This window comes from Chelonoidis abingdonii, chromosome 20 (genome assembly GCF_003597395.2).
Source record: "Chelonoidis abingdonii isolate Lonesome George chromosome 20, CheloAbing_2.0, whole genome shotgun sequence".
Lineage (NCBI taxonomy): Eukaryota > Metazoa > Chordata > Testudines > Testudinidae > Chelonoidis > Chelonoidis abingdonii.
Window position 1 is genome coordinate 6,825,775 of NC_133788.1, and position 25,984 is coordinate 6,851,758.

The following is a 25,984-nucleotide window of genomic DNA, read 5'->3' on the forward strand; positions in this document are numbered from 1 at the left end:
CTATGTTTCTCTCTATGTCTCTCTGTCTTTCTATGTCTCTCTCTCTCTATGTCTCTATGTCTCTCTCGATGTCTCTCTCTCTCTGTCTGTCTACGTCTCTATGTCTCTTTTTATGTCTCTCTCTCTCTCTATGTCTCTATGTCTCTCTATCTAACTCTGTTTCTCTCTATGTCTCTCTCTATGTCTCTATGTCTCTCTTTGTCTCTCTCTTTGTCTTTCTCTGTCTCTCTCTTCGTCTCTATGTCTCTATGTCTGTCTCTATGTCTCTCTCTATATCTCTCTCTCTATGTCTCCATGTCTCTCTCTCTATATATGTCTTTCTATGTCTCTCTGTCTCTCTCTATGTCTCTATGTCTCTCTCTATGTCTCTCTATATATCTCTCTCTGTCTCTCTATGTCTCTCTCTATGTTTCTATATCTCTCTATGTCTCTATATATCTCTCTGTGTCTCTATGTCTCTCTAGGTCACTCTGTCTCTCTCTGTCTCTCTCTATGTCTTTATGTCTCTCTATGTCTCTCTGTCTTTCTCTCTGTCTCTCTGTCTCTATGTCTCTCAGTCTCTATATATATGTCTCTCTATGATTCTCTCTCTCTCCCTCTGTCTCTCTCTCTCTCTCTATGTCTCTCTGTGTCTTTCTCTGTGTCTCTCTCTCTCTCTCTATGTCTCTTTCTATGTATCTATGTCTCTCTCTATGTCTCTCTGTCTCTATGTCTCTCTCTCTCTCTCTCTTGTCTCTAATGTCTCTATGTCTCTCTCTATGTCTCTCTATGTCTCTCTCTGTCTCTCTTGTCTTCTTTGTCTTCTCTCTCTTCTGTCTCTATGTCTCTCTATGTTTAATGTCTCTTTCTCTCTCTCTGTATGTCTCTCTCTCTCTCTGTCTCTATGTCTCTCTGTTGTCTCTCTGTCTCTATCTCTATTCTGTCTCTATGTCTCTCTCTTCTCTCTTGTCTTTTCTTCTGTCTTCTCTATGTCTCTTCTATTTTCTCTCTTTCTGTCTTATCTCTCTCTCTTGTTCTTTCTCTCTCTGTCTCTCTATGTCTCTCTCTTCTCTCTATGTCTCTTTTTCTTTTCTCTATGTCTCTTTCTCTCTTTCTGTCTCTATGTCTCTCTTTCTCTCTCTTTCTCTCTTCTTTCTCTCTCTTATGTCTCTATGTCTCTCTTATGTCTCTCTCTCTCTATTCTCTCTCTCTATGTCTCTCTCTATTCTCTTCTGTCTCTATGTCTCTTTGCTTTCTCTATGTCTCTATTCTCTCTATGTCTCTATCTCTCTATGTCTCTCATCTCTCTCTTTTCTCTTTAGTCTTTCTGTATGTCTTCTCTCTCTCTCGGATGTCTCTCTATTCTCTCTCTCTTTGTCTCTCTTGCTCTCTTGTCTCTCTCTCTCTTCTCTCTATGTCTCTATGTTCTCTCTTCTCTCAATGTCTCTCTCTATGTCTCCATGTCTCTCTCTATCCGTGTCTGTCTCTGTGTGTCTCCATGTGTGTTTCTATGTCTCTGTGTCTCTATGTCTCTCTCTCTGTCTCCATGTCTCTCTGTCTATGTCTGTCTCCCTCTATGTCTCCATGTCTGTCTCTCTCTCTATGTCTCTTTTTGTCTCCATGTCTCTCTCTATCCATGTCTGTATGTCTCTCAGTCTCTCTCTCTGTCTCTGTCTGTGTCTGTCTCCATGTCTCTCTTTTTGTCTCTGTCTCTCTTTATGTCTCTCTGTCTCTGTCTCTCTCTATGTCTGTCTGTCTCTCTGTCTCTCTCTCTGTGTCTATGTCTCTCTCTATGTCTCTGTCTCTCTCTGTGTGTCTCTATGTGTCTCTCTCTCTGTCTGTCTCCATGTCTCCATGTCTCTCTATGTCTCCATGTCTCTCTCTATCCGTGTCTGTCTCTGTGTGTCTCCATGTGTGTCTCTATGTCTGTGTCTCTATGTCTCTCTCTCTGTCTCCATGTCTCTCTGTCTATGTCTCTGTCTCCCTCTATGTCTCCATGTCTGTCTCTCTCTCTCTGTCTCTTTTTGTCTCCATGTCTCTCTCTATCCATGTCTGTATGTCTCTCAGTCTCTCTCTCTGTCTCTGTCTGTCTCCATGTCTCTCTTTTTGTCTGTCTCTCTATCCATGTCTGTCTCTCTCTCTATCCATGTCTGTCTCCATGTCTCTCTCTCTATGTCTCTCTGTCTCCATGTCTCTTTTTGTCTCTATGTCTCTCTCTATCCATGTCTGTATGTCTCTCTGTCTCTGTCTGTGTCTCTGTCTGTGTCTGTGTCCATGTTTCTGTCTCCATGTCTCTCTTTTTGTCTCTCTCTCTATCCATGTCTGTCTCTCTGTGTCTCTGTCTCTCTCTCTCTGTGTGTGTGTCTCCGTGTGTCTCTCTCTCTCTCTGTCTCCATGTCTCTCTGTCTATGTCTCTGTCTCTCTCTCCATGTCTCTCTCTATCCATGTCTGTATGTCTCTGTCTCTCTCTGTCTCTATGTCTCCATGTCTCTCTTTTTGTCTGTCTCTATTCATGTCTGTCTCTCTTTCTATCCATGTCTGTCTCTATGTCTCTCTGTGTGTCTCCATGTCTCTCTCTGTCTCCGTCTCCATGTCTCTCTCTATCCATGTCTGTATGTCTCTCTGTCTCTCTCTGTCTCTATGTCTCCATGTCTCTCTTTTTGTCTCTGTCTCTATTCATGTCTGTCTCTCTTTCTATCCATGTCTGTCTCTATGTCTCTCTGTGTGTCTCCGTCTCCATGTCTCTCTCTATCCATGTCTGTATGTCTCTCTGTCTGTGTCACTCTGTCTCCATGTTTCCGTCTCCATGTCTCTCTTTTTGTCTCTCTATCCATGTCTGTCTCTCTCTCTGTGTCTCTGTCTCTCTCTCTCTGTGTCTCTATGTGTCTCTATGTCTCTGTCTCCATGTCTCTCTTTTTGTCTCTCTCTCTCTCTGTCTGTTTCTCTCTCTCTATGTCTCTGTCTCTTTCTATGTCTCTATGTCTCTGTCTCTCTCTCTCTCTGTGTCTATGTCTGACAGTCTCTCTCTGTCTCTCTCTCTTGCTCTATGTCTGACAGTCTCTCTCTCTGTCCCTCTCTCTCTGTCTCTGTCCCTCTCTCTCTCCCCCTCTGTCTCTCTCTCTAATCAGAGAATCAAGAACATTTGGCACAGGCCATTACTCCTAAGGGAATCCTCTTCTTTAGCGGTGAAAATTAAACTTGGTCTCCACACTGGCTGTAGGCTGCAGCTGCTCCTGAGGCCAACTGCTTTTAACTGTGATTGGCTGGGTTTGTAATGTTGCAGCTTACTTTCCTATGCCATTACTCCCAGGGTTGAACTCATTAACATTCATAAGAAATGACACAAAGTTGCACCTTTCTCCCCTGCAACAAATGAAATTACCTAGTTGAGGAAATGACTATAATGTTTTTTAAGAGCCTAGAAACAGCACAGTCTTTAGCAGTGATGATAGAACTGAGCCCCTGGATAATAAGAACCATGTTAAGAATAATGGATCTAATCTCCCTTAAATCACAAGTTTTGGTATTAACACCACAAGCAAAGTTTAGACGTTGGCATCTACAGTTGTACAGACTTACGTTCTGGTGGGATGAAGTATCTGCTTGGAGGACAGAAGTTTCTGTATAGAAACACAGCAGTAGAGAGAACTTCACGATGGTGTTAAAAAATGGTGTAAATTGAGTATTTGATGCAGGTTTTGACCAATTATGTTCCAAATTCCTTCTGTACATTAAACTAGCTAAACAAAAAGTGGGCCAGGATCTGGTAACAGTCTCCACAAAAGCTTTATTCTGCAGCTGCTCCTGCTCCATGTGATATGGATATAGAATGTTCTCCAGAGCATAAACCCCACATGCCAGACACTAAGGAACACAGAATAAATGCACTGAAAACAAATCAGAGAGGCAGAGGGAGTGGCAGGTGGTCCTCAATAAGTAAGTAGGAGTCCAGAGCTTATCTTTGGTTCAATAGATGTTCAACCTCTGGATGTTATAATAAGCAAGAGTAGCACATAAGTAGCTCAGATGTATCCACAGAAGCCTCAATTTATAGACAAGCTGGTCACATCTATTATTAGGGTTGCCTTACACTTCCCTGCTTGGACCATTGCCAAGCTAACCATTTAGGCTGAAGTTTTCCATGCTGGATGTCTGTCTCTCTCCCTCAGGCTGAGCTCTTTTTGGAAAATTTCAGCCAACGCAGTTCAGGGAACAGTTACAGGAACAAGGCCAAGGCCAAACACATTGTATTACCCACATTAACAGAGTCTGGCAACCTTTTCGTGAGAAACTCTAGCACCTCTGTGCCTTGGGATTGGTACTTGAACTTCGGCAGGTGGGTGGCTTTAGTTTCAAAGCTATAGCCTGAGCCTTCCCTGTGAAAGTCTGCCCAAATTTGGTCAAGTTATAAGCCTTGGAAAAAGCTGCTGTTTGCACATGCTCAGCGGAGACATGCTTAGCTTTGCAGCAGTTTCCTGAAGATTCCACCTGTACGGAGCAGGTTCAGGGCTGCAGGGGGATGAGCAGGCCTTTCCCTGCAATTTCATCTCCCAGCTGCACCAGGCCATACTGCATCCAGGTCTGGACACCAGAACTTAGAGCCGGGAGCTTGCATCTCATGTGCTCTCAATGCCCCATCTATTAGGTCAATGCATCATCGAGGACAACATTGCTTAAACTGACTGCCCAAGAGACGAGCCAGACCTACGGGAAGAGGCTGAGATTTGAGAATAAACCAGAGGGAAGCCTGGGACTGAAGGGTAGAGAGATCTGATAAGGAGCTGGGCTGTGGGGATGGGAGACACTGGGATATTGGGATGAGAAGCCTGGGAGCAGAGACTGGATGGGCTAGGTGAAACAAATGGGACTGGGATAAAGAGCAAGGGGTGAAAAAGAGACCGGATTGGAACTTTGCCCAAACACTCCCATCCAGAGCCTGGAATGGAACCCAAGATCATCATCTCACCATTCCTCTGATGTCAGCAAGTATCTGTGAAACCCACTTGCAAAGGGTCTCATCCCCTTTCAGCACTGGTCCACAGAGGATGCCAACCTACTACTGCTTTGTGCTCAGTTAGCTCAAGTGGCAGTGGTCTGTGGGGTGCATCTGAAGAGTTCAACCCTGCTAATAAGCCATGTAGGTGTCAATATGATGCCACTTGTTGGCATTTCTATTTTCAGTCTGCTTTTTTAAAAGCTCTAGAAAATTACACACAAAATATATGTTAGAGGACCTTAAGGTTGCAAAAGTCAAACACTCAAAAGTTAAGAAATGCCAGAATTAAGGTTCTGTGAGCACTGTCCCCTCTGTGCAGTGAATGAGGCAGGGGTTCTGTGTGTGTGTGGGGGGGGGAGGAATAGAAGTGATCATGTAATTAAAAAAAAAAAAGACTATCATAATGCACACACACAAAAGGGCAGAATTAAGGTTGCACAGGTAACCTTAATCTGACATTTCCTACGTTTTTAGTGCTTGATTTTGCAACCTTAAGGCAGCTTTTAAGGCAGCTTTTTCTGTTGGGGGGGGGTATTAGATATAGGACATGAGGGTGGATGACTTTGTCTGGCAGAGCCGGAAGAGTCTTGTTAATTATCTATAGAATGTCCGATTCCCCTCCTCTTGCCAGTGACACGTTATGACTGAATCAAAGCCTATCAATTGTCTGCCTGAACCAGGTGCATCATCATGAAAATGAAGGGAGCTATTCCATGGATTTAAGTTCTCAAAAGCGGACAGTGGCTTTCATTTATTTGAGAGTCCTCTTCCCGAAGACATGTTGTTATAAGCATTCCAGTACTTTGCAATAATATGGGAGAGTTGTAATCAATGAGGGGACAGTGGTTTCCGGCATTCACTTTGGGGCAGAGGGAAGGAAAGAAAAAAGAAAAACACAAAAATATCCATGGAATTCAACTTTGCTGAAGTTGACTGACTGGCTGGAATTTGGCATTTGATATCCATGCAGTATGGAAATCATGCACAATTACAAGTATGTCATTTTTGCAAACCTGATAGCTCTCCATTTAAAAAGGAAGAAAAACCTGAGCCTAAACATTTTTGCACAGTTGGATACTCCCTTGCAGACTAGTCTCCTGTCTTCATATTTCCAGTACAGTCACAGGACTGGGTTGTTCCTTTATATAATTTTCCCTTTCCAGTTCAAGGTCACATTTTCTAGAGAGATGCCCACTAAAGCTGCAGGGCTGGAACTGGAGGGCAAAACGCCATTTAAGTATTTGTTTAAAATATACTTTGTCAGAAACAAACACAATCAACACTTGCCTCTGAACTTGACTGTTTGTTCCTGCTCTAGAATCCATGATCAAGAACTGTTGAAACTAAATGCAAGGAGCCCAATTCCATCTCACACCAGTTTTATACCAGCGTAGCTATTGATTTCAGTGGACTTACTCCTGACTTAACACAAGAGCAACTGAGATCAGATTCAGGCTATATAAAGTGTAAACAGTACTGTGCAGTATTCGATATTATAAATAGAAATAACTTGCTCTCCAACCTATAAATACACCTCCTGCAATAAAGCAATAAGACTAAGCAAAGCAATTTCTTTAACTTCTGAAAATAGGAATTGCTAATCAGTTACCTATGTACACAATCCTTGGAGTTTAACATCCTAAAATGGAATTTAATTAGATTGTGGTAAGATAGCCTCCCTCAGATGAGGATCTGGCACCTGGTACTTACAACACATGGTTTGCATTTGTATGCCTTAAGAGATAGTCATTAAGGATACAGGGCCTATTCCTGCAGCCCCTTTCCTTACACAAGCAGCCCCACAGGCTAACGTAGCACTGACACTCAGGTTCTGCCTTCTGATGCAAGGCTTATGCCCAGGGGCGGCTCCAGGCACCAGCACACCAAGCATGTGCCTGGGGCAATGCCAAGCTCGACAGAGTGGGGCGGGGGGGGGGGTACCTGCCGAGTCGCTGTGGGGTGGCAAGTCCACGGCTGCCTTTGGCAGCTTGCCTGCGGGAGGTCCATCAGTCCCGCGGTTTCAACAGTGGGTACACCAAAGGCATGGGAACGGCAGACCTCCCGCAGGTGCGCTGCCGAATCCGCGTTACCAGGGGATCTCCTGCAGGCGCGCCGCCAAAAGCCGCCTGCCTGCCATGCTTGGGGCGGCAAAATACATAGAGCTGCCCCTGCTTATGCCTCTGTTGATGCCAATCAAGATCGTGTTTAGTGGTGGAACTTTACCCTGGAAGGGGGCTGTATGATTTTATGTAATATATTTTGCCTGCATATTCAGAAAAATTATCCTGAATACTACCCTTAAACTCAGTGACAGCTATGAGGTGCTCAGGGGCTTTTTTTTTAAAAAATAAAACCACCAACTAAAATCAGGACACATATTTAAAGCGCCTAAATAAGGCCCTAGGAACCAAACTTTAGGCCCCCATTTTAAAAAGTCTTTCCTATTGCATTTGGCACAACCCTCTTGAAAGGTTACACTGGAGAGTCCTGCCACAGAGCTTCTCTTGTCAGCAAGACACAAAATTACTGGACTCTTCCTCATTTCTTAACAGAGATTTAAAACTGCAGAGCTCTCTTGTGAGCTTGTAAAGGGAATGGCGTCAAGGTGCATTACAGCATACACAATCCTATTCATGAAGTACCTCTGAATAGAAACTAGACTACAAGAGTGAAAGAAACAAAAAGTAATATCATTGCTTTCCCCAAGCTCATGGGCAAGTAAACAAACTGACCCAATGAACAAAATTCCCGTCATTTGCATTGGGACTCCCCAGTTATTTAGTCTTATAAGAAGTAGCACCTCACTAGTTTCTACTAGTTAGAGCCATTTACACACCCAGTACTTCAGCTTTGAAAGCTCTGGCTTCAAAAATAGAAATCCCAAGGATAGAATATCATATCTACTTTAGAGCATATACAAGGGTTGTTCTTGGTATTAATGTAAAATACTGAGCAGTGTTTCACAGATTCATACTGTGGACGAAGACAACACTGGCCACAATAGTAACCTCTAGTCCCCATGCAACATCATTAAAGGGGCATTTTGCTACGCAAAACCCATTGCAAGACCTCGTTTGTGGTGTTTCCTCCTCCACATTGAGTCCTCAGGACTTGGGGTGAAGAATCTTTATTCTCAGCATACAGTGTCTTACTTGAGATGCCCTGATCATTCGAAAAGCCCGATTTCCAAATATGACAAATGTTCCCACCATTAATACCATCAGAAACAATGTTAACCACACAGTAATTCAGTGCCTTTTCTGTGCTTTGGCAGAATAGTCTGGTAATACCTTCTGTGTCACCACGATCTTTAAGTGTTCCAAAGTACAAATGAAATGTGTAAGGAAGCATTTTAAATTGTTGCCTTTTGATCAAATACAAGTGGTACCGAGAACCCTGCTGCCTTCTAACCAGCACTTAATGCACTGGTGTTTTTCATAGCACCAGCCAAATGATACATCTCATCCACCCTGCATTCACATACATACCTGCATTCTTCAAGGAGCTAATTATCCCACCAGATGGCAGATATTTAGTGGCATTATATACTGAAAGCTCTGGGCTGTTGCACCACAGCTAGAAAATTAAACACTGAAAAAGTCCATCTCCATCCTCCAGACAGATTCCATCCACTTTATCATGTGCTGATTAACGAACAAGTCATCTTCCACCTTTTTATGTAGTGACTTACCCAGAAGCATTTAGCATGGCAATTAGAGTCCAATTAGCCCTTGGTCTGAGGTCCAGAAAAGCCCTGGCTAAAGATGGCTGCTGCCGAAAGAAATGCAGCATCTGTTCCATGTGTAGTTTTAGACAGTTTACAAGAGTCACCTAATATTGGTACCCAATAAATGAGGCTAGATGCAAAAGGGGAAAATGCATCACTGAGCTACATATAGGAGCCAAGTGTGTTTGTTTAAGGGCATGCATCTCAGGTTCAAAATAAAGGCAACAAGACCCTAAGCAAGATCCACTGTCTATTTCATTTTGACCATGACATTGTATTAAGCTGCTGCAATAGAGATGAACTCTAAATTAAGTTTAACACCACATTGATTTGCCAAATCCTGATTGTACTTTCAGAAGCTTGGTGAAACCAATAACTGGTTAGTTTCCATGTCACAGTGAGTACATGTGTACAATCCAGTTCTCCTAAACAGGGTGGAATTAACAAAGGCAAATGGCTTCAAATCCCATTCATTCTACCATTCCTGATGATCAGCCTCTTTTGAAACATTGCCACCTTAGCTGAGCACTTGGTGTAGTGTTTGGTTTGTATCAGGTGGCATACCAGTCCAAGATGGAGCTGGGGCCATATCTTACCAAAGAGAAATTGAGCGACATGAGTTATGATTATATAGAATTCACACTCACTTTCACATATAGCCAGAAAAGGGAGGTAGACCCCCAGCTCTTTCTTCTGCTAAAAGCAGAGACTGTAACTCCTCTTCCTGGCTTGAGTAGCAATGCTCCCTTACAGCTCCTCTTCCTCACTGGGGCCAGGGAGAGCTTCCTGGCTGTTTCAATCTACTTTAAAACCACATCAGTATGTAGTGCTTGTATGATAGTCATCATTTTGGCCAATTCCAGAGACTGAATGAGGGACCTCCATAACTAAAACCACGAATCTCCATAGCTTGAATTAGGGATCCAGGCTTGGTAAGTAAAAACTGTAACAGAGACCCACAACCTTCTTTGGGTCAGGCACCAAAGGATGGGGACAGACAGACAGAAACGCACACACACACGGGGGTTACATTTGCCATTAAGCCCAAATGCTACGCCAAGCTGCAGACTGGGGAATTCCTCAGGGACCAAGGGAGAGAGGAATTCTCCTTCCAGGTTGCAGAGCCATGGTGCCACTCAAGCCTCAAGCAGCATCTACAGCACTTGCATCCACCCATGTCACCATATAGGGTGAATGGCCAGTCAAACCACAGAGTGCCAGATCCACCTTCTCCACTCCACATCCCTAGTTTCTGAAGTGCCCAGGAAGCAGGCACCCATTGCATGGGCTAGCCAAATCCCTCACTGGTCCAATAAGGGCAGACAAAGTATACCATGTGACCAATGTGTAATCAGACCAGCTGGAATTTTAGTTTGTGAATATCAAAAGCGTCACCTCAAAACAGTCTATTGACACAGATCTGCTCCTGGACAATTCACAACCAGAAAAATGCTGCATTGGACAAATACTTGGTTTGCTACACATAGTTCACCCAGCTCTAGTTACAATGTATCATAAGGTCTTGATTATAAGAGGAGGCTGAGCACATGTTCATAAACAAGGCATGACCTAGAGTGCAATCCTTGCAATGAGTCAAGCGAAGAGGGAAAATTAATAATCTCCAGCAAGGATGTATTGTAAATTCAAATGAATATTCAGAACCTGTCATAATGCTCCCTGCTTACAAAGTGCAGATGGCTCAAAACGTAGCCAGATCCCAAACTAGTGCAAGGGACACTTCAGTGACCTGCCAGTTGCTGTGATGACTATAACAATTAATACTTTGCATTGCTATAAGATTAATAAAGCATGGAGACAAATACAGCACCCCTGAGTCAACTGTCAGCAGAAGGGACTGAACCTGTGACTTTTGAATCTAAAAAAGCATGAGCCTCTACTGCCAAGCTCTCTTAGCCAAGACTGTAACAAGCTGAGTCTCTCTCTATATGTGGACGAAACAGCAAGAGAGGACACACAGCACCATCTTTGAGTGGGTGTGGCTTACATATGTTAATTTATAAAGCCCTGCAAAAGTCATGTGAAGTACTTTTCTCCAGGCGGTGAAAACTGAGGCAGGGAATTAACTTGGCCAAACAGCGCGGTAAATTTGCTGCACAGCCAGGAATGGAACCCAGGTCTGACACCCAGTCTCCCGCTCTTGTCAGCGGACAATGTTACCTAAATTTTCCAGAAGTGACTAGTGTCGTCCGTGCTTCGCTTCAGATTTTAACATTGGACCCTGTGAACTAAGAGCTGAACACCCCCTCTGAACAATCAGGTCCCTGTAGGCATCTTAAATTGGGCACCCAAAATCACAAGCCACCCTTGAGACGCTAGAACTATGTATCATTCACTACTTAGCTTTATAATCATTGCAGGCAGGGACCATCTTTTTATTCTGTGCTTGTGCAGCATCCAGCATAGTGGGGTCCTAGTGCATGAGTAGGGATCGTAGGTGCTATAGTAATGATTTGGGGAAAAAAAAACAAGTTTTGTTCTGGTCACACCCAGGGGAGTTTCACGTGCAGGGAAACAGGAGTATCAGGGTTGCAATCTGTTGTAGGATCACAGAGCAGAATTTTGCCCTCTGACAGAACGGTCATCGTTTTGAACCAAGTCAAGGGCCACATTCTGCAGAGTATTCAGAGAGCTCAGAGTAGGGGAGCTGCTATAAAGAACAGGACAGATGTTTCTGTAACTTTGAGGTTAATCCATTTCTAGTGGCAAGAACGGATGCTTTCAAACAGCAGCAGCATTACTGCAGTAATCACAGCAACACCCTTTGCAATCGTGTCTCCACTCCAGTGAGGAAGGCTAGGCCACTCCATCTCTTTTGTAGCATCTCTTTCCCACACAAGTACTTCATTCCAGGACCCTGTTTTACTAAAGGAGTGTGGTCTAGTAGCCACTGAGTTACGAATGTCATTTTAATAAAGATTTAGCCCTTTATCCACAGCGAGAAAAAACCTCAATCAAAAATGTCATGTAACTGTAATGCAATTATGACAACTTCCTTTGTACTTGTCAGTAATTAGATGCATATGTGGCTGCACCCCACCAGCTGCCCACTTCTCACCTCTCTGTGTACAGTGTAGCCCTGCTCTTATGCTTGGGATACTGCATTGGTTAGAATTCCACAAAGAATTGCATTCAGAGGGGCTGACCTACAGCAGTCCCAAACTCAAGCCAGTAAAACCCTTCTACCACGCTATCAGATTCTGTTATACTGTATATTAAAGACTTGAGTTTCTTTTCATTTATACCAACATCATGCTTGACATCTGTGGACTCCCTTACCCTGGTGTGAATGGGAAGAAAACAGAATCCATCCCCTATAGCTGGAGGGCGTTGGGATAGTTACAGATAAGGCTCGCTAAGAGCTGCAATTAAAGGCCTTTTCAGATTATAGACTTCCAAAAACTTTCAACCTATTGAGACGAAATTTTGCAGCCCAGGTTTCTGGCCAATGGTGATTTTTAAAAACAAAAAACAAAAGCAGCCAACCTAGTTCAGACATTTGAGAAAGGAGAGAGTAAAAACAAAAAACCCCACCTTTTCCACTATTTTAAAGGGAGGGGGAATAATTTTGTAAACAGCTCGAGTTCCTCAGAGGTTTGCGTGAGGAAGTCAGTCTTTAGGAAGGAGATCCAGTGGAAACGGAGTTTCATTTGGCCAAGTGATAATAGTTGAAAAATATGTAGCCATTGCATACACAGAAGATTTATTTTTTTTAGCAACACTGTTTTGAAGTATCTCCTGATTATTCATGTGATCAACTGGATGGGGAGGGGAAAAAACAAGGAGCCAAAGAGGTGGCACCAGTGGTTGAGGTAGGGCAGTGGAGCAGAGAATCCCTGCCTCACTCAGTGGGCTTCTGTAAGGTGGAACAAAACCCTTTAAATTTTTTTGACTTTTAGGCTGCTTTTTTGTGTTAGCAAATAATGAATTCAAGTTTGCTTGTTTTTTGTTTTTTTTTTTTTTAAAAGAGCAGGCAATTCCATACAAAACTACTAAGTTAAAAGACGATTAAGGTTGCAAAGTGAAGCATTCAAATTGCAGGATGTGTCCAATTAAAGACTGCAGAGACAACCCTCAGCTCTGCCTCTCGGTGCAGCTGTATGATCATATACAGTTATTGCCATCTCAGTCTGTGGGCTGGCTGGACACAACGTACACTGAAAGAAGAAGGTGAGATCCAGGTCTCCTTCTGGGCCAAATACTATTTGCAATTGCACGTGTTGTAAATCTAGAGTAAATCCATTCAAGTCAGTGGATTTATTCCAAGTTTACACTGATGTATCCGAAATCAGAATTCAGTCTTCCGTGACTTGCCTTGACAGTGTACAGTGAGTGAGATGAGGGCACTCATTTAACAGCGAGGAGAACAGAATTTTAATATGTTAGTTTGGATTTTAACATTGGTTGCCAAGTAATAATTTTCCTTTGTGTACCCTTCCACTTCACTTCACCTTGCCACCAGTTTGTTTTTAAAATGTCACACTCTTGCCTCATTTACTCCAGTGTTTTTGCTGCCCCAAGCGGCGAAAAATAAAAAAAAAATAAAAAAAAAAGAAACCACCATCTGCAACAATTCGGTGGCAGCTTTACTGCCGCCACTTCGTTTTTCGGCAGCAGGTCCTTCCCTCTGAGCGGGACTGAGGGACCCGTCGCCGAAGAGCTGGACTTGCCACCTCTTTCCATTGGCCGCCCCAAGCACCTGCTTGCTGTGCTGGTGCCTGGAGCCGGCCCTGTTTACTGTGCATGATCCATTCAACATGCTGACTGAGACAGGGGCCTTCTGAAATAACATGTTATGTTAAAAACTATGCTGCACAAGGCCAGAGATTTGATTTAGTTGGGTTTGGTCCTGCTTTGAGCAGGGGGTTGGACTAGATGACCTCCTGAGGTCCCTTCTAACCCCGATATTCTTTGATAGTCTATGATTTTGATAAGGTTGCACATGAAAACTTAGCCATGCTGTTTGCTGACTTCTGAATACATCACTTAAAAACTTAGTGGTCTTTTCATGTAGGTTTTTGGAGGTTGTTTTTTGCATGGAATATATACATCAGTACTGAGTGAAGCAAAATGCAGCACTCTCTATGGCAAACAGAGCAGCCATTTAACAGCTCAAAGCAATACTACAAGCACTTTAGGAAAGGGGAAAAAAAGAGCAAGCCTGCTATACCCAGCTGAAACTGCAGAACACCCGAGTTAGTATTTGTCACTAAGGAATATTATAGTGTTGAACATAAACAATGCTGTAACAAATGGGATCAACTTAAATGGGAATCGTCTCTTCCCTGCCCCCACATATAGTGCAGACCCCATATGTAGAAGCATAATAGAATAAAGCTTTGCCAAAACAAATTTGAGAACAGGTGCAGGCTTAAAGAGGTTTTTCTTTCTTTTAACATAATCAGTTCCTGTGGCTCTCTGTTAACACTAGCCTCATAAACAACGTGAGGAACATGGAATTCAAACCAAATGCTAGTGTTTAATTTCCAACATCAGGTACAGCATAGCTAATGTAAATGCCCCCCCCCAAAGCAGATTTTGGCTCCTGAGCCCACAGGATGAAAACTCAGATGCAGAGCAAATACGTAAACCAAAGTGCACTAAATTAAAGACATCAGATTCTCAGGCTGGCCTAATCTACAAGTTAGCAGAAGCATTTGGTACCAAGCAGCTTGGCTTCTGGCTGTTGTCAGCTCATGAACTGGCATTCAGAGAGAAGCTAAGATGTATCCAAGTTCTTTTCCTACAGCATTTCCACCTTCTCATTAGGAAAGTCAGCTCTTCGACAGTCACCTTTAAGCTGGAAATCAAATTTCAGCCAAATTGTACAGTCATATCTAGGAGCTGCTTTGAAAGCCTCACAGATGCCAATAACCACTTGGAATGGGCTCACAGATGTAATTGTAGAGTCTTTGACTGTTACAAAGGGTTTTACCCAAGCAAAATCGATATGTTGCTGTAGTTTTTGTGACAGCTTCCAAGGGGTCTGTTCTTTGCAGATCTTCAGAAGAGGTTTTAGCAGGCTTTTTAATTATACTAACAGAACTAAAATATTTGGGCTGTATAGTCATTCAAAAATATATCTGTAGGGTTTACAAGTCTAAGGGATTTGCACTTCGAGTTATAGAAAAGTACTGTTTGATATACATTAGTGATTTACAGTAACATAAGCCCACAAGACAGTGAGACAATACATTGCAATTCAGATTACCCTGATTGGCTGCAATGCCATGCTGCATATTGCAATACATTATGGCGAGACTATACTTTGTTGCAAGTTATGTTAATTTACACCAGCACAGGGTCAACTATTGTAATATCCTGACAGATCAAATTGCCCCATGTGTGCTCATTCCTTTCCCCCACCAAAAAACAAAAAAGCCACATATAACATAAGGGAACTTTGCACAGATATTCTTGCCTTCACAAGGCTCCACATACCAAAACTAATTCTCATCTGTTCCAGATTCAACTAAGGCATCCAATGCAGGACTGCGTATCATTTTGTGGCACACTTTAATGCAAAGGTGATACACTTTCACTCAGCACTCTGCTGCCAAGAGTCAGCTTCCATCAGCATGTAACACACAGAGGTTTCCCAGGTGCACGATAGACTTTAGAAGGATTGCCACAACTCTCACTGGTTCTCACACTTCTGTACCACTTCCGCAGCCGTGAGAAATTCCACTGTGCCATCCTCTTCCCTAGATCACTCCAGCTAGAGTCCTTCCCAGTCAACACCTCCTGGTTTTTCTCCACTGCTGGATCTCTCTGCTTGTCCTACTAACTGAAGGCTTCTGTGCCTAGGTCAGATGGAAAAACTAACTCCCTCAATATAAACCACATCAAGAGACTGGGGAGGAAAGAAAAAGAGGTTCCCCCACAAGTCCTCCAGTTTGCCAGGCACAGGTGGAGGAAAGGGAACAAGGAGTATGTTGACACCCATTATACCACAGAATTTATTATATACACACACACACACACACACTCCCTTAGGACCTAATGGCTTCCAGCCAACAATCTTAGGACACCTAAATGAACTAACCCTCACAGCCACACTAGAGTGAAGGATTCCAATTGTATATATGGGGTAACCAAGACTGAAGGGAAATCCTGATTCCCAGACTTCTGTTACAGCCACTGTTGGATACTTCTAAGAGCCCATTATTCACCAGATGGGCAGGAAAAAAAATGAAGTCTCATTGATCACTTAGTTGACTAGATAAATGGCAAAAAAAGACTCAGGTCAGTTTAGCTCTTCTGTGTGAAAATCCAAACTCCTTCGCCATTCACAAAAGCCAAGGTAATTTGGCCAACTAGACATTGCCACAACGCCTCTTAGACACTGCTTCATTTGTAATAAGAGGTGCCGAGGCCAGGGCTCAAGCAATTTTTTTACTTTCACAACGGATGCAGCAAGTCCAGAGGTCCGGGGCTAAGAACTGCCAAGCCTAGAGGTGCCAGGGCTTCAACTCTGACACAAATTAAGCCTTATTCTTAGAGTTCAGCAGTACTGCATGTTAAAACAAAATACTGAGATTAGCAAAAAGAAGAGGGGTACTTGTGGCACCTTAGAGACTAACAAATTTATTTCAGCATGAGCTTTCGTGAGCTACAGCTCACTACTTCGGATCCATAGAATGGAACACACAGACAGGAGATATTTATACATACAGAGAACATGAAAAGGTGGAAGTATGCATACCAACAGGAAGAGTCTAGAGTCTATACTTCCACCTTTTCATGTTCTCTGTATGTACAAATATCTCCTGTCTGTGTGTTCCATTCTGTGCATCCGAAGTAGTGAGCTGTAGGTCACGAAAGCTCATGCTCAAGTAAATTTGTTAGTCTCTAAGGTGCCACAAGTACCCCTGTTCTTTTTGTGGATACAGACTAACACGGCTGCTACTTTGAAACCTGTCCTTGTGGCACCTTAGAGAGTAACAAATTTATTTGAGATTAGGTTAACCAAGGAATTTAACTCCCTCCTCATTAGAGTCTAGGTTAGTGGAGATTTCCATGTTGAAACACTGATGCCTAAGTGTATCAGATTTCCCCCGTGTTATCTGTGTCAGACAAGCTGCCAGCTCAGTTCACCGGGTCCCTGCAGTGTCATCCTTAAATTTGTTAAAACAGTAAAGATTCCCTCAAGGAAGCCACAGTGACCGCCAGCTAAGTAATGTTTGCCTAGGGATATGCAGTACTGGGTGACAAGAACTCTCCAATGTTCTTGATTGCCAAGCATTCTTTAAAGGGCAGATTTTCAAGAGATCAGAACTACTGTGCCATAGACACTAACACACACACAGATGCAGACCCATATTCTTAGCTTCTCTCTATCTAAGAGAGCAATAAGAGTTAAGAAACAAACAGACTCCAACTATACCTTGAATGAAGTCAACCTGAGCAAAAGTAACCAAGACAACTGGTCTTAAGAAAGAACTAGAGCGGAACAACTCTTGGAGAGCAGGGAAGGGGAGTGTGATACCAGAGGAAACTGAACAAGAGTCCCAGCAGCTGATGTGCACTGAAAAAAGTCAAGATCACCTGTGCCAAACAGGAAAAGGAACCATCTTCCCTGAAGAGAGAGAGAGGCACAGCTGGGAGTCCATCACACATCCACTCTCAAGAAATAGAACCCAGCAGCATTGTCACCAACTAAACCTTCAAAAAAAGTTCAGATTTTCACACAGAAGAGTTAAATTGACCTGGATCAGGGTCATAACCCTCCTGCATTTAAAACAATGAGAGGAAAGAGTTAGAAACATCTGAGTTTAATAAGGACTGAATAGCATGCAACGAAGACAAACTTCTGCCCTGCCTTTCAGAGTCACTACATCCGACCAGGCTACCAAGCGACGTGACACCAGACCAATTGAAAACCCAGCTTAGAGACATTATGTCACCAGAACAGATTCCTTGGGCAAGTGACATTGTTAGCTGCTTCCACAAGCAGCTGTCTTGCTCTTTAGCCTTTTTCATGATCAAGAAAAAGCAATTCAACCAAGCTGAAGAATCTCGGCACCAGCTCCTTGAACAGACATAGGAACACAATTCTGAAGAGTGCTCAGCACTCACTGGGAGGGGGCAGAGAGAAGCAGAAGATGGTATTATGAGCAAAGGACAGCAGATAGGTTCCTGTGCCACACTCTGACCAAATGACTCCATCCCTGCACCTCACAGGGGTAAAGTAAGAGGCAGCACTGGAGCTAAAGAAAAAGACAGAACAAACACTGAGGGGCTCAGCATCTAGTCTCAGAATCTAAATAAGACTCCACGGGGCCATTTTATGAAGTGAGTGAGAGGGGAGTCAGTTCCTACTGCCCAAGATGAAGTAAAGCCAGTGTGCTGCCCCACAGATAACCAGATGCTTGGAGTGGGCAATCACCTACCACCCCCATGGTGTGGAGCAGCTCTGTATGCCCTGTTCTGATACCTCCCTCTCCCTGTTCACAAAATCCATTCTACAGTTTCTTCACATGAGAAGAAACAATGAACCAAGTTCCTTCCTAGTGTAATGACATGCACTGCCAAGGGTTTGGACCAGGGGTGAACAATCACAGACACCCCAGGACCAAGTAAACTTCAACATTATCTATTCAGTCCCCAAAAAGATGTCTACCACAACAGGTGAAAATATTATACCAGCAACAGAGATACAAGTTATTTTGTACAGACGTGTATTTAGCAGCTATTTTAGGGTTATTGAAACATCATAATATCCTACACTATAGCCAAAGTTATTAATTCTGCTGCTCCTGTAACTTGGTTAGTTCTGTTTTCCTCTTATTAATAGCTCATTTCTATAGTATCCTTCTTGTGACCCCATTCAGAAAGAAAGGCAACAAGCCCAAGGTTCCTCTCTCCCTGCCTGCACGTGAAAGAACAGCTCAAGGGCTGAAGCGCACAAGAATGGGACTCTAAAGATCTAGGTTCTACCTCAGGCCCTGCCACAGAGTCACCAGGTGATTGTGTTACAAGGAAAGCTATGCAATCTCTATGCATGCCCAGTACTACTCACCTACCTCACAGCCATCAGGCAACAGTCAATCTATTAATGTTTGTGACATGCTTGGAGAGCCTGATGAAAGGCTAGCTCTGTAGAGTAGGATTGAGTATGAATATTGCAAAGAAATAACTCCTCAGTCCAGTCTCCTGGAGGCAGGAAAAGCTAAGAACTGGTTACACACGCACACTGGAGCCCTGATTGTGCATAGCCAAGATTAGAACTGAATATATACATTTCCATACGATAGCATGTAGCAGCCCCAGGGTACTTAACACTAACTTTTAAAATTATATAAAAGTTATTCCTTTGCCCCCAACAAAACTGAGTCATGCCTAGCTCTCTCAGAACACACACACCGGCTGCAGTCTACAGATGGTAAGAGTAGTGCTCAGCCTATAGATTATCTGCTTGTCCCTCCCTCAAAGAGTTTGCTGTGGGGGTAGAATACTATGAGTTTTAAAAGCTGGCTGTTAGGATGTTCAAACTGACTTTCCCAAACTTTTTCAACTAATGCCCCGTGGTTTCATTCGATAGTTTATGGGACATGCAGGGCTGGCATTAGCGGGTAGCAAGCTGGGCAATTGCCTAGAGCCTCACGTGACAGGAGGCCTGCAAACTGTTATATGATTGGGCTCTGGCTCCTCAGTTTCTGCCCTATGCCCCACTGAGTCTAATGCTGACCATGGGGACATGGAGAAGAGATCCTCCTATCCCAAATATCTCACAGCTGCCTCTGATAGATGACTCAATGCCATCCATCCTGTGGGCCTCTGCAGGAAAAGTCCTTATTGAAGGAAAATAATTGTTTCCCTTCATTTCTAAAGCTAGGGGATGCTTGACACCTCTGAAAGATAGGGTCAAAAAAAGTGTTTCACATTAGGCACCTAAAAATCAGTAGCCACTTTCAGATATTCAGGCCTAGATCATTGCACAAGTTACACCTTCATCTAGTTCTATTCCTTTGCTTCTATGTGTATATTCATTTTAATAGTAGAAAAAAATACCAATTATTCAACAACCACAACCATCATCTTCAGTTTATAGCAGCACCTAAAGGCCCTAAATCAGATGATGGCTCCACTGTGCAGGCATAGTAAAATATAGTTCCTGCTTATTAGATCAGATTTGAGAGAAAACTAGCAACTGAGGCCTAGTTAGATGTTGTAAAATTTAGTGCTGTATTGATAGTTAGACGCTTCGTACAATCCAGATACACACTGCCTAGCACCTTTATCTCAGAAGCTCAATCTAAACAGCAGGCCTGAGCAGAAGAAGCTCTAAGTGCCATCGACTCACATAAAACTGAGAGTTGGGGGATTTCATCACCTCTCAAAAGGAAGTCCCTTAATTGTCACAACACCATGTGCACGAGATAAGGGCCATTTGACAGACGAGGAAAACCGAGGAACAAAAAGATTGGTGTGTCTAGAGCTTGGACTAGAACCCAGGAGTTTCAGAACCTGGGGTCCTAATCTAACCACTAAACCCCACCACGAGCTAACAACCATACTCACTTAAGATGCCCTTCCATTGCCTATTCTGAAAGGATAGTTTGACCCAAAGAGACATCTTATCTTTTTCTTTGCCCTAGCAAGGCCCAACTGAACAGACTGCGTACATGCTTGAGTGCTTTATTGAAGAGGGAGAGACTTGGACAAACACTTGAACAGCTGTCTAACTAGAACCTAAATATATCGTTTCTCCCATGCCCTTTTGCACACATCTAATCCTGGAGCAATGCATCAGTCACATTATTTAAAGTTGTACTGTTCTTTATTTTAGGCTATGATCTAGTGACTCAGCACGACTCTTATCACTGCTGTTTTTAAATCTCTAATGCTATTCTTTGGTATTTGTGGGCTTCAGATACCAACAAATGCAGTTTTCAGAAAACAAAGAAATAAACGTGATTGAAAAAGCAAGACAGGCTATTGTTTTAGTTCAGAAAAGCAGGAGTGCCTCATCTCTTCCCCCCTGCCCATACGTGTTTCTGCTGCTCCAACGCCTTTTCCTTAGTGCTGGAGAACGAAATGTACACGGAAGGAAGTTATTCATCAAACAATTAGAAAACCAAGGCAGTAGGAGTTTTCCTAAATGAACATAATTTAGTGGAATAACAAAAGGAAAAACAAACAATGTCTGAAATTTCAGTGCCCTTCCTATGTCTCTATGCTCTTGCAGTTACATTTCTTAGACCATTTTAGTCATCTTCCACATAAAGCCGCAGCACAGAATACAAGAGTCAGAGGAAGGCTAAAGTTGCAATGTTATGTTGTACTCATACAGGAAACTAGCACAGGAAGGCTCAATTGCTTTGCAATAAGCTAAAGATCCCTTTTACCTCTTGTCAAGTATCAGAGGGGTAGCAGTGTTAGTCTGGATCTGTAAAAGCAGCAAAAAGTCCTGTGGCACCTTATAGACTAACAGACATATTGGAGCATGAGCTTTGGTGGGTGAATACCCACTTCGTCAGATGCCTTCACCCACCAAAGCTCATGCTCCAATACGTCTGTTAGTCTATAAAGTGCCACAGGACTCTTTGCTGCTTTTACCGCTTGGTTACCTGTTTGAATATAAACCAAGTAGTTTGTAGCCAACAGTTCTTGCCACATGACGGATATTTGCCAACTCCTGAGAGATGTAGTCCCGGCGATCTGCAGTTGCTCAGCACAAGGCTCTTGGGGGCTATACTCCAGTCCCTGAGTGGCTGTGCATTCAGACTACAAACATATCACCACAAATGTAGCAGTCTTAGTAGAGACCCCAACTGCTGAATGACTCGGGGGTCTCAGACAACACAGCAATGGGGACACTATAAAAACCCAGATAGATGGGTTGACAGTGAGGAATGAACCTACATCACAAGTCCCCAAAACATGTTGATCCACTAGACCACAGCTATCCCAACTTAAATTTCACATTAACAAACCATCTCCCAAAACAACCCCAACATTACAGATCATTCGCATTTTTCCCCACTGGAAAAGTTAGTTTTGTCTGAGCAAATGCTTTCCATAATACCATGTCAATTTCAACAAGAGTTATTTTCCAAAGGGAGATGCTAAATGAGAAGTCTAATTTCAAAATGTCCGGGGAGAGGGAACACTTTCAATCAAAATGAATTGACATTTCAGATTTGAAACTTTTTTAATGCATGAAACAGAAATAGGAGCAGAGAGTCACAATATCAAACCAACAGAACCAGTTTTGAAGTGTAAAAATTTCTCATTGGATGAATACGCCATTTCTGGAAAATCCCACATAACATTATTAATAAACAGGTATATTAGTTCTTTGTAGTGTAGTTACAGTTGTTGTTGCTCCACAACATAACTCTCCAATATCCTAGGACCAACACATCTCTTACATTAGTTCTATAGTTTTATATTATTAGTCCTGTAATTTTACATTTACAAACACAGAGTAAGACATGTTCCCTGCAGGGCCGCCCGGGGGAGAGGGGGACAAGTGGGGCAATTTGCCCCAGGCCCACAGGGGCCCCCACGAAAATATAGTATTTTATAGTATTGCAATTTTTTTTTTTAACGGAAGGGACCCCCAAAATTGCTTTGCCCCAGGCCCCCTGAATCCTCTGGATGGCCTGGGTCCCTGCCCTGACATGCTTATAGTTATGCATGTTAACACTTTTTTGGGGGGGGGAGGAGGGGGCACTGATGAAAACCTATAATATATAGAGACACTGTTGCACTGGTACAGTCTACCCTGCTTTAAAATCAGCATAAACAAACACTGGTATGAGCTCCTTTCTACACAGTTGTTAACTCATCCACTAGAGATTTGCACTGGCACAGCAAAGAGAAGAGCAAGGTTCACAGTTGCTGAATATTTACCATTCACGCTGTGATTTTAAGGGGTTAATAGATACAACAGTGAATTTTTAAAAGTGATTTAAAAATCAAGGTACTTTTGAAAGACTCCTAAGCCACTTTGTGTTACTGTGCAGAGCTCCTCATTCATTTGAGCAGCTGTTTTACTTCTGGAGAAGTTCAGGGAGAAAGGAGAAGGGGAAAAACACAAATCTAAATTGTTTTCTCTGTTAAAGCAGCAAGTCGTAATAAATTAAGGGTGATTTACATTAAATTCCTGTGAAACTGATTTTACCGGAGCCTGGTTCTCTTTTGAACGCTGTAGCCCTCGTATAAAACCTGTAATTAGGTTTTTTTTCTTTGTTGAGCTGAACAACCATTAGCTGCATTCCCTGGACTGTAATGGTTCCCTCTACCGGCAAAGCATGTTACATTTCAGTCATTTTCAAAGCTAAGGTTCTGCGTAGCCTAGTGGACGCAGACTGGTGATATCAGAAGATTGTGGTTGAGACCAAACCCTTTAGGGGTTAGGGTTTCATTCGGAATTCCCCAATACCCGCTTTGAGGAAGGCAGGGAGTCTTACTGACAGTGATCAAGTCCTCAATTTAATTAGCGCTTCGTAAACAAAGGCTAATGGATTCCAACCGACATGACATTGCTTAGGTTCCATAAAAAATGCACAATGCGCTTTTGCAGGACAGGATGAGTCGAGTTAGCACTAAAGGATCTCCTGTTTTCCTTGGCCATTTAAACCTTGTCTCTTTGGGCAGTTTATCAGGGCTGATTTTAACAAGAACTTGACTTTTCTGGTACATGTTGAATGACGTTGATCAGATCAACTAAACACTCAGCTTCTCGGGTCCCCAGTGACTAGGAGAGGAACCTCGTGGGCTCCCTCTGGGATGGGCTGCCTTCTACTGGCTAATCCGAGGCGGGGAAAAAAAATTTTAACACACAAGAGTTTCTACTCTCTACTTCCAATTCATCAGCTTGCTGGGGTAGCCACCAAAAGCAGCATTTTTTTTAACTGACCAACAGGAGGGGAAGATAATACCTCAGGTACAGCCACAGACATGCTGATGTCAATGGGACACTTGTGCCAGCCTTATAAAAGTCCTCGCTTCTCCACTGTAGGGGTTACAGTTCCCGGGGAAAGTTTCCATTCAACGGGGTTCACATTTCACGGGTAGCGATAAGGGGGCTGCTGCACCCCCTATGGAGATGGCCATTGCTACAGCCCTGCTGCTAAGAGGACGAAACAAAAGCCACTGGGCCGGATGCTGGAAGAGACCGACTGCATTTTACTCACCGGCGGTTTGCGAATCCGCTGCCCGGAGATCCTGAGCTCTGCTCCGGGTAGTTGTGCTGCAGAGTTGAGGCTGGGAATTGATAGAGGAAACCAGTCCCTACTGTACATCCATAGAAACAACAGCACCAGAGCGAGAAAAGAGCCCGTTTCATCTTTATACTCGTGCTGGAAGCACACTGCACCAAGAGGCTGACTGGGAGTCACGGTGACATGCGACTAGACGAGAGGGAATTTGGGATTCCAGGGGCAGGATCTTCCCGCAGGGCACCGATTGCTTTCTGCTCCTGGCTTTTAAAGGGAAGTCAAGTCCTCCCTGCAAGCTAAACCCCGGCGGCAGCTGCTCCCATAGCAAGGTGCACTCCGTGTCCGGCGCTGGCTCTGTGAGGCCGAGACGCACACGCAGCTCCGGATGCCTTTTCAAATTTGGTGAGGTTGGTTCAGTTCCGTCAAAGGGGGCGTGCGGTTTCTCCATTAACCCTTCGAAGACTTGGCCAGAGATCCCCCCCGCTCCGGCGCTTCCCGTGTGAGAGACGGCTGCAGGGCTCAACACGCACACACGTGCTGAGGATCGCCGTGAAATTGAACCTTGCAAGGGAAAGAGGGAACAGATGGATCCACTTGGACCTGGGCAGAGCCTGATTATTCTTCTACCCAACCCCTCACATTTTCACTGCCTACGCGGAGAACAAGCCCAGCTAGCCCCGTTGCACCGAAAAACCTCCCCCTTATCCTGGCAACAGTATCACAAAAACCCGGATCCGGCTAACTTGTGTCCCCAAGTACCCAAATTCTGATGCTTAAACAGAGGACAAGTGCGCGGGCACACACAGAGCAAACCACAAAACTCTGAGTCTGGCACCTTGATCCCAACAATGTGTGATCACCGCCCTTCGTCCAAACTTCTGATTGAGCGAGTAATAGGGTAGCCAGTCCTGTACTTCAGTCATCTGGACTCTAACGCTCCCCAGCACAGCAAACACATCTCGCTGATTCGGAATCTGGATCCTGCCGAGTTTTAGCTGAAAACCCAGCTTGTGCCCTCAGAGTACAGAGCAAGTCTTGCTTCTAATATTCCTCCAGAGACCCCAAGCACACCCGGATCCAAGAAGACTGCAAGATCTCAGATTTGGTATCTGCACCGTGCTGGATCCAGCTAATTTCGGAATGCAACCCTCTGCCCCCCCCACCCCGCACCCCATAACATTCTTTTCATCCTCCACACCAGGATAATCCAAATCCCCATGAATCATGATGCAAGGAACCTGCTAGAGGCAGGAGATCAAACAAGGATTTTGCAGCACTGTTGTACCAGGATGCCTTGGGATCTGGGCTTTTTAGGTGAAGCTGGAGTAGTTCAACTTGGTCTCCATGTAGGCAGTGAGATTTGAGAGCGTGGGAGAACCCAGCTTTCATCCAGACCTGCTGTCTCAGTTTCAGTGCCTCAGGTGCCCCAGTCCCAGGATGTCAGGCCCCTTCCATCCACATGTCAAATAATTGTGAGATTAATGGCCATCTATAAGTTTTTTCAGATGGATGTGCTCATTTGTACCTCACATGTCTTTTGGGGTAGAGAAGCACTACTTAAATCTAAGTGCCTGAGAAACTTGGAATGTTTCTTCTCTACAGTCCTTTCCTGTTTAAAAGAGAGATTTTTGTGAACCCCCTTCACTATTTGGTTCTAATCAAATGCCTTGCAATTTTATTGGACATTGACAAGGCTGTCAAGTGGGAGTCTCAATAAACTTCCTTCCACTGGTTGAAAAAAAACCTTCAGAATATTGCCTGTTGAAATCTACCTCAGCTGCAGCACAGTGGAATTGGCCTTTGTGTTAAGAATCTGGTACTAAATAGCACCTCTTCTGAGTATTTATTATTTGTGTAGACACAAACAAGAGGTTTCTGTCCCAAAAACCTTACAGCCAACATCAAATGCTGCAAATGTGTACTAACAGAGCATAATGCTTACACCCAAGTGTCCCAATGACTGCAGTATTTCTGTGGATGTATATTAGGGATTATTTCCCCATCTCAATTCCCAGCATAAACTCAGCAGCACAACCACCCAAGTTATAAACTAACATTTCAGGTCATAAACCAGCCACTAACTGTGTGGAATAT

General features: G+C 43.6%; 1 protein-coding gene across 1 annotated transcript in view; it reads right to left on the reverse strand.

The window, feature by feature from the left end:
- COL26A1 (collagen type XXVI alpha 1 chain) overlaps nt 1–24,494 on the reverse strand; it is a 219,028-nt gene extending 194,534 nt beyond the window's left edge. Inside the window, 1 exon segment of the mRNA XM_075074049.1 lies at nt 23,867–24,494. Coding sequence (XP_074930150.1) covers nt 23,867–24,018 — 152 coding nt within the window. The 5' untranslated portion in view covers nt 24,019–24,494.
- Between the last annotated feature and the right edge of the window lie 1,490 nt (nt 24,495–25,984).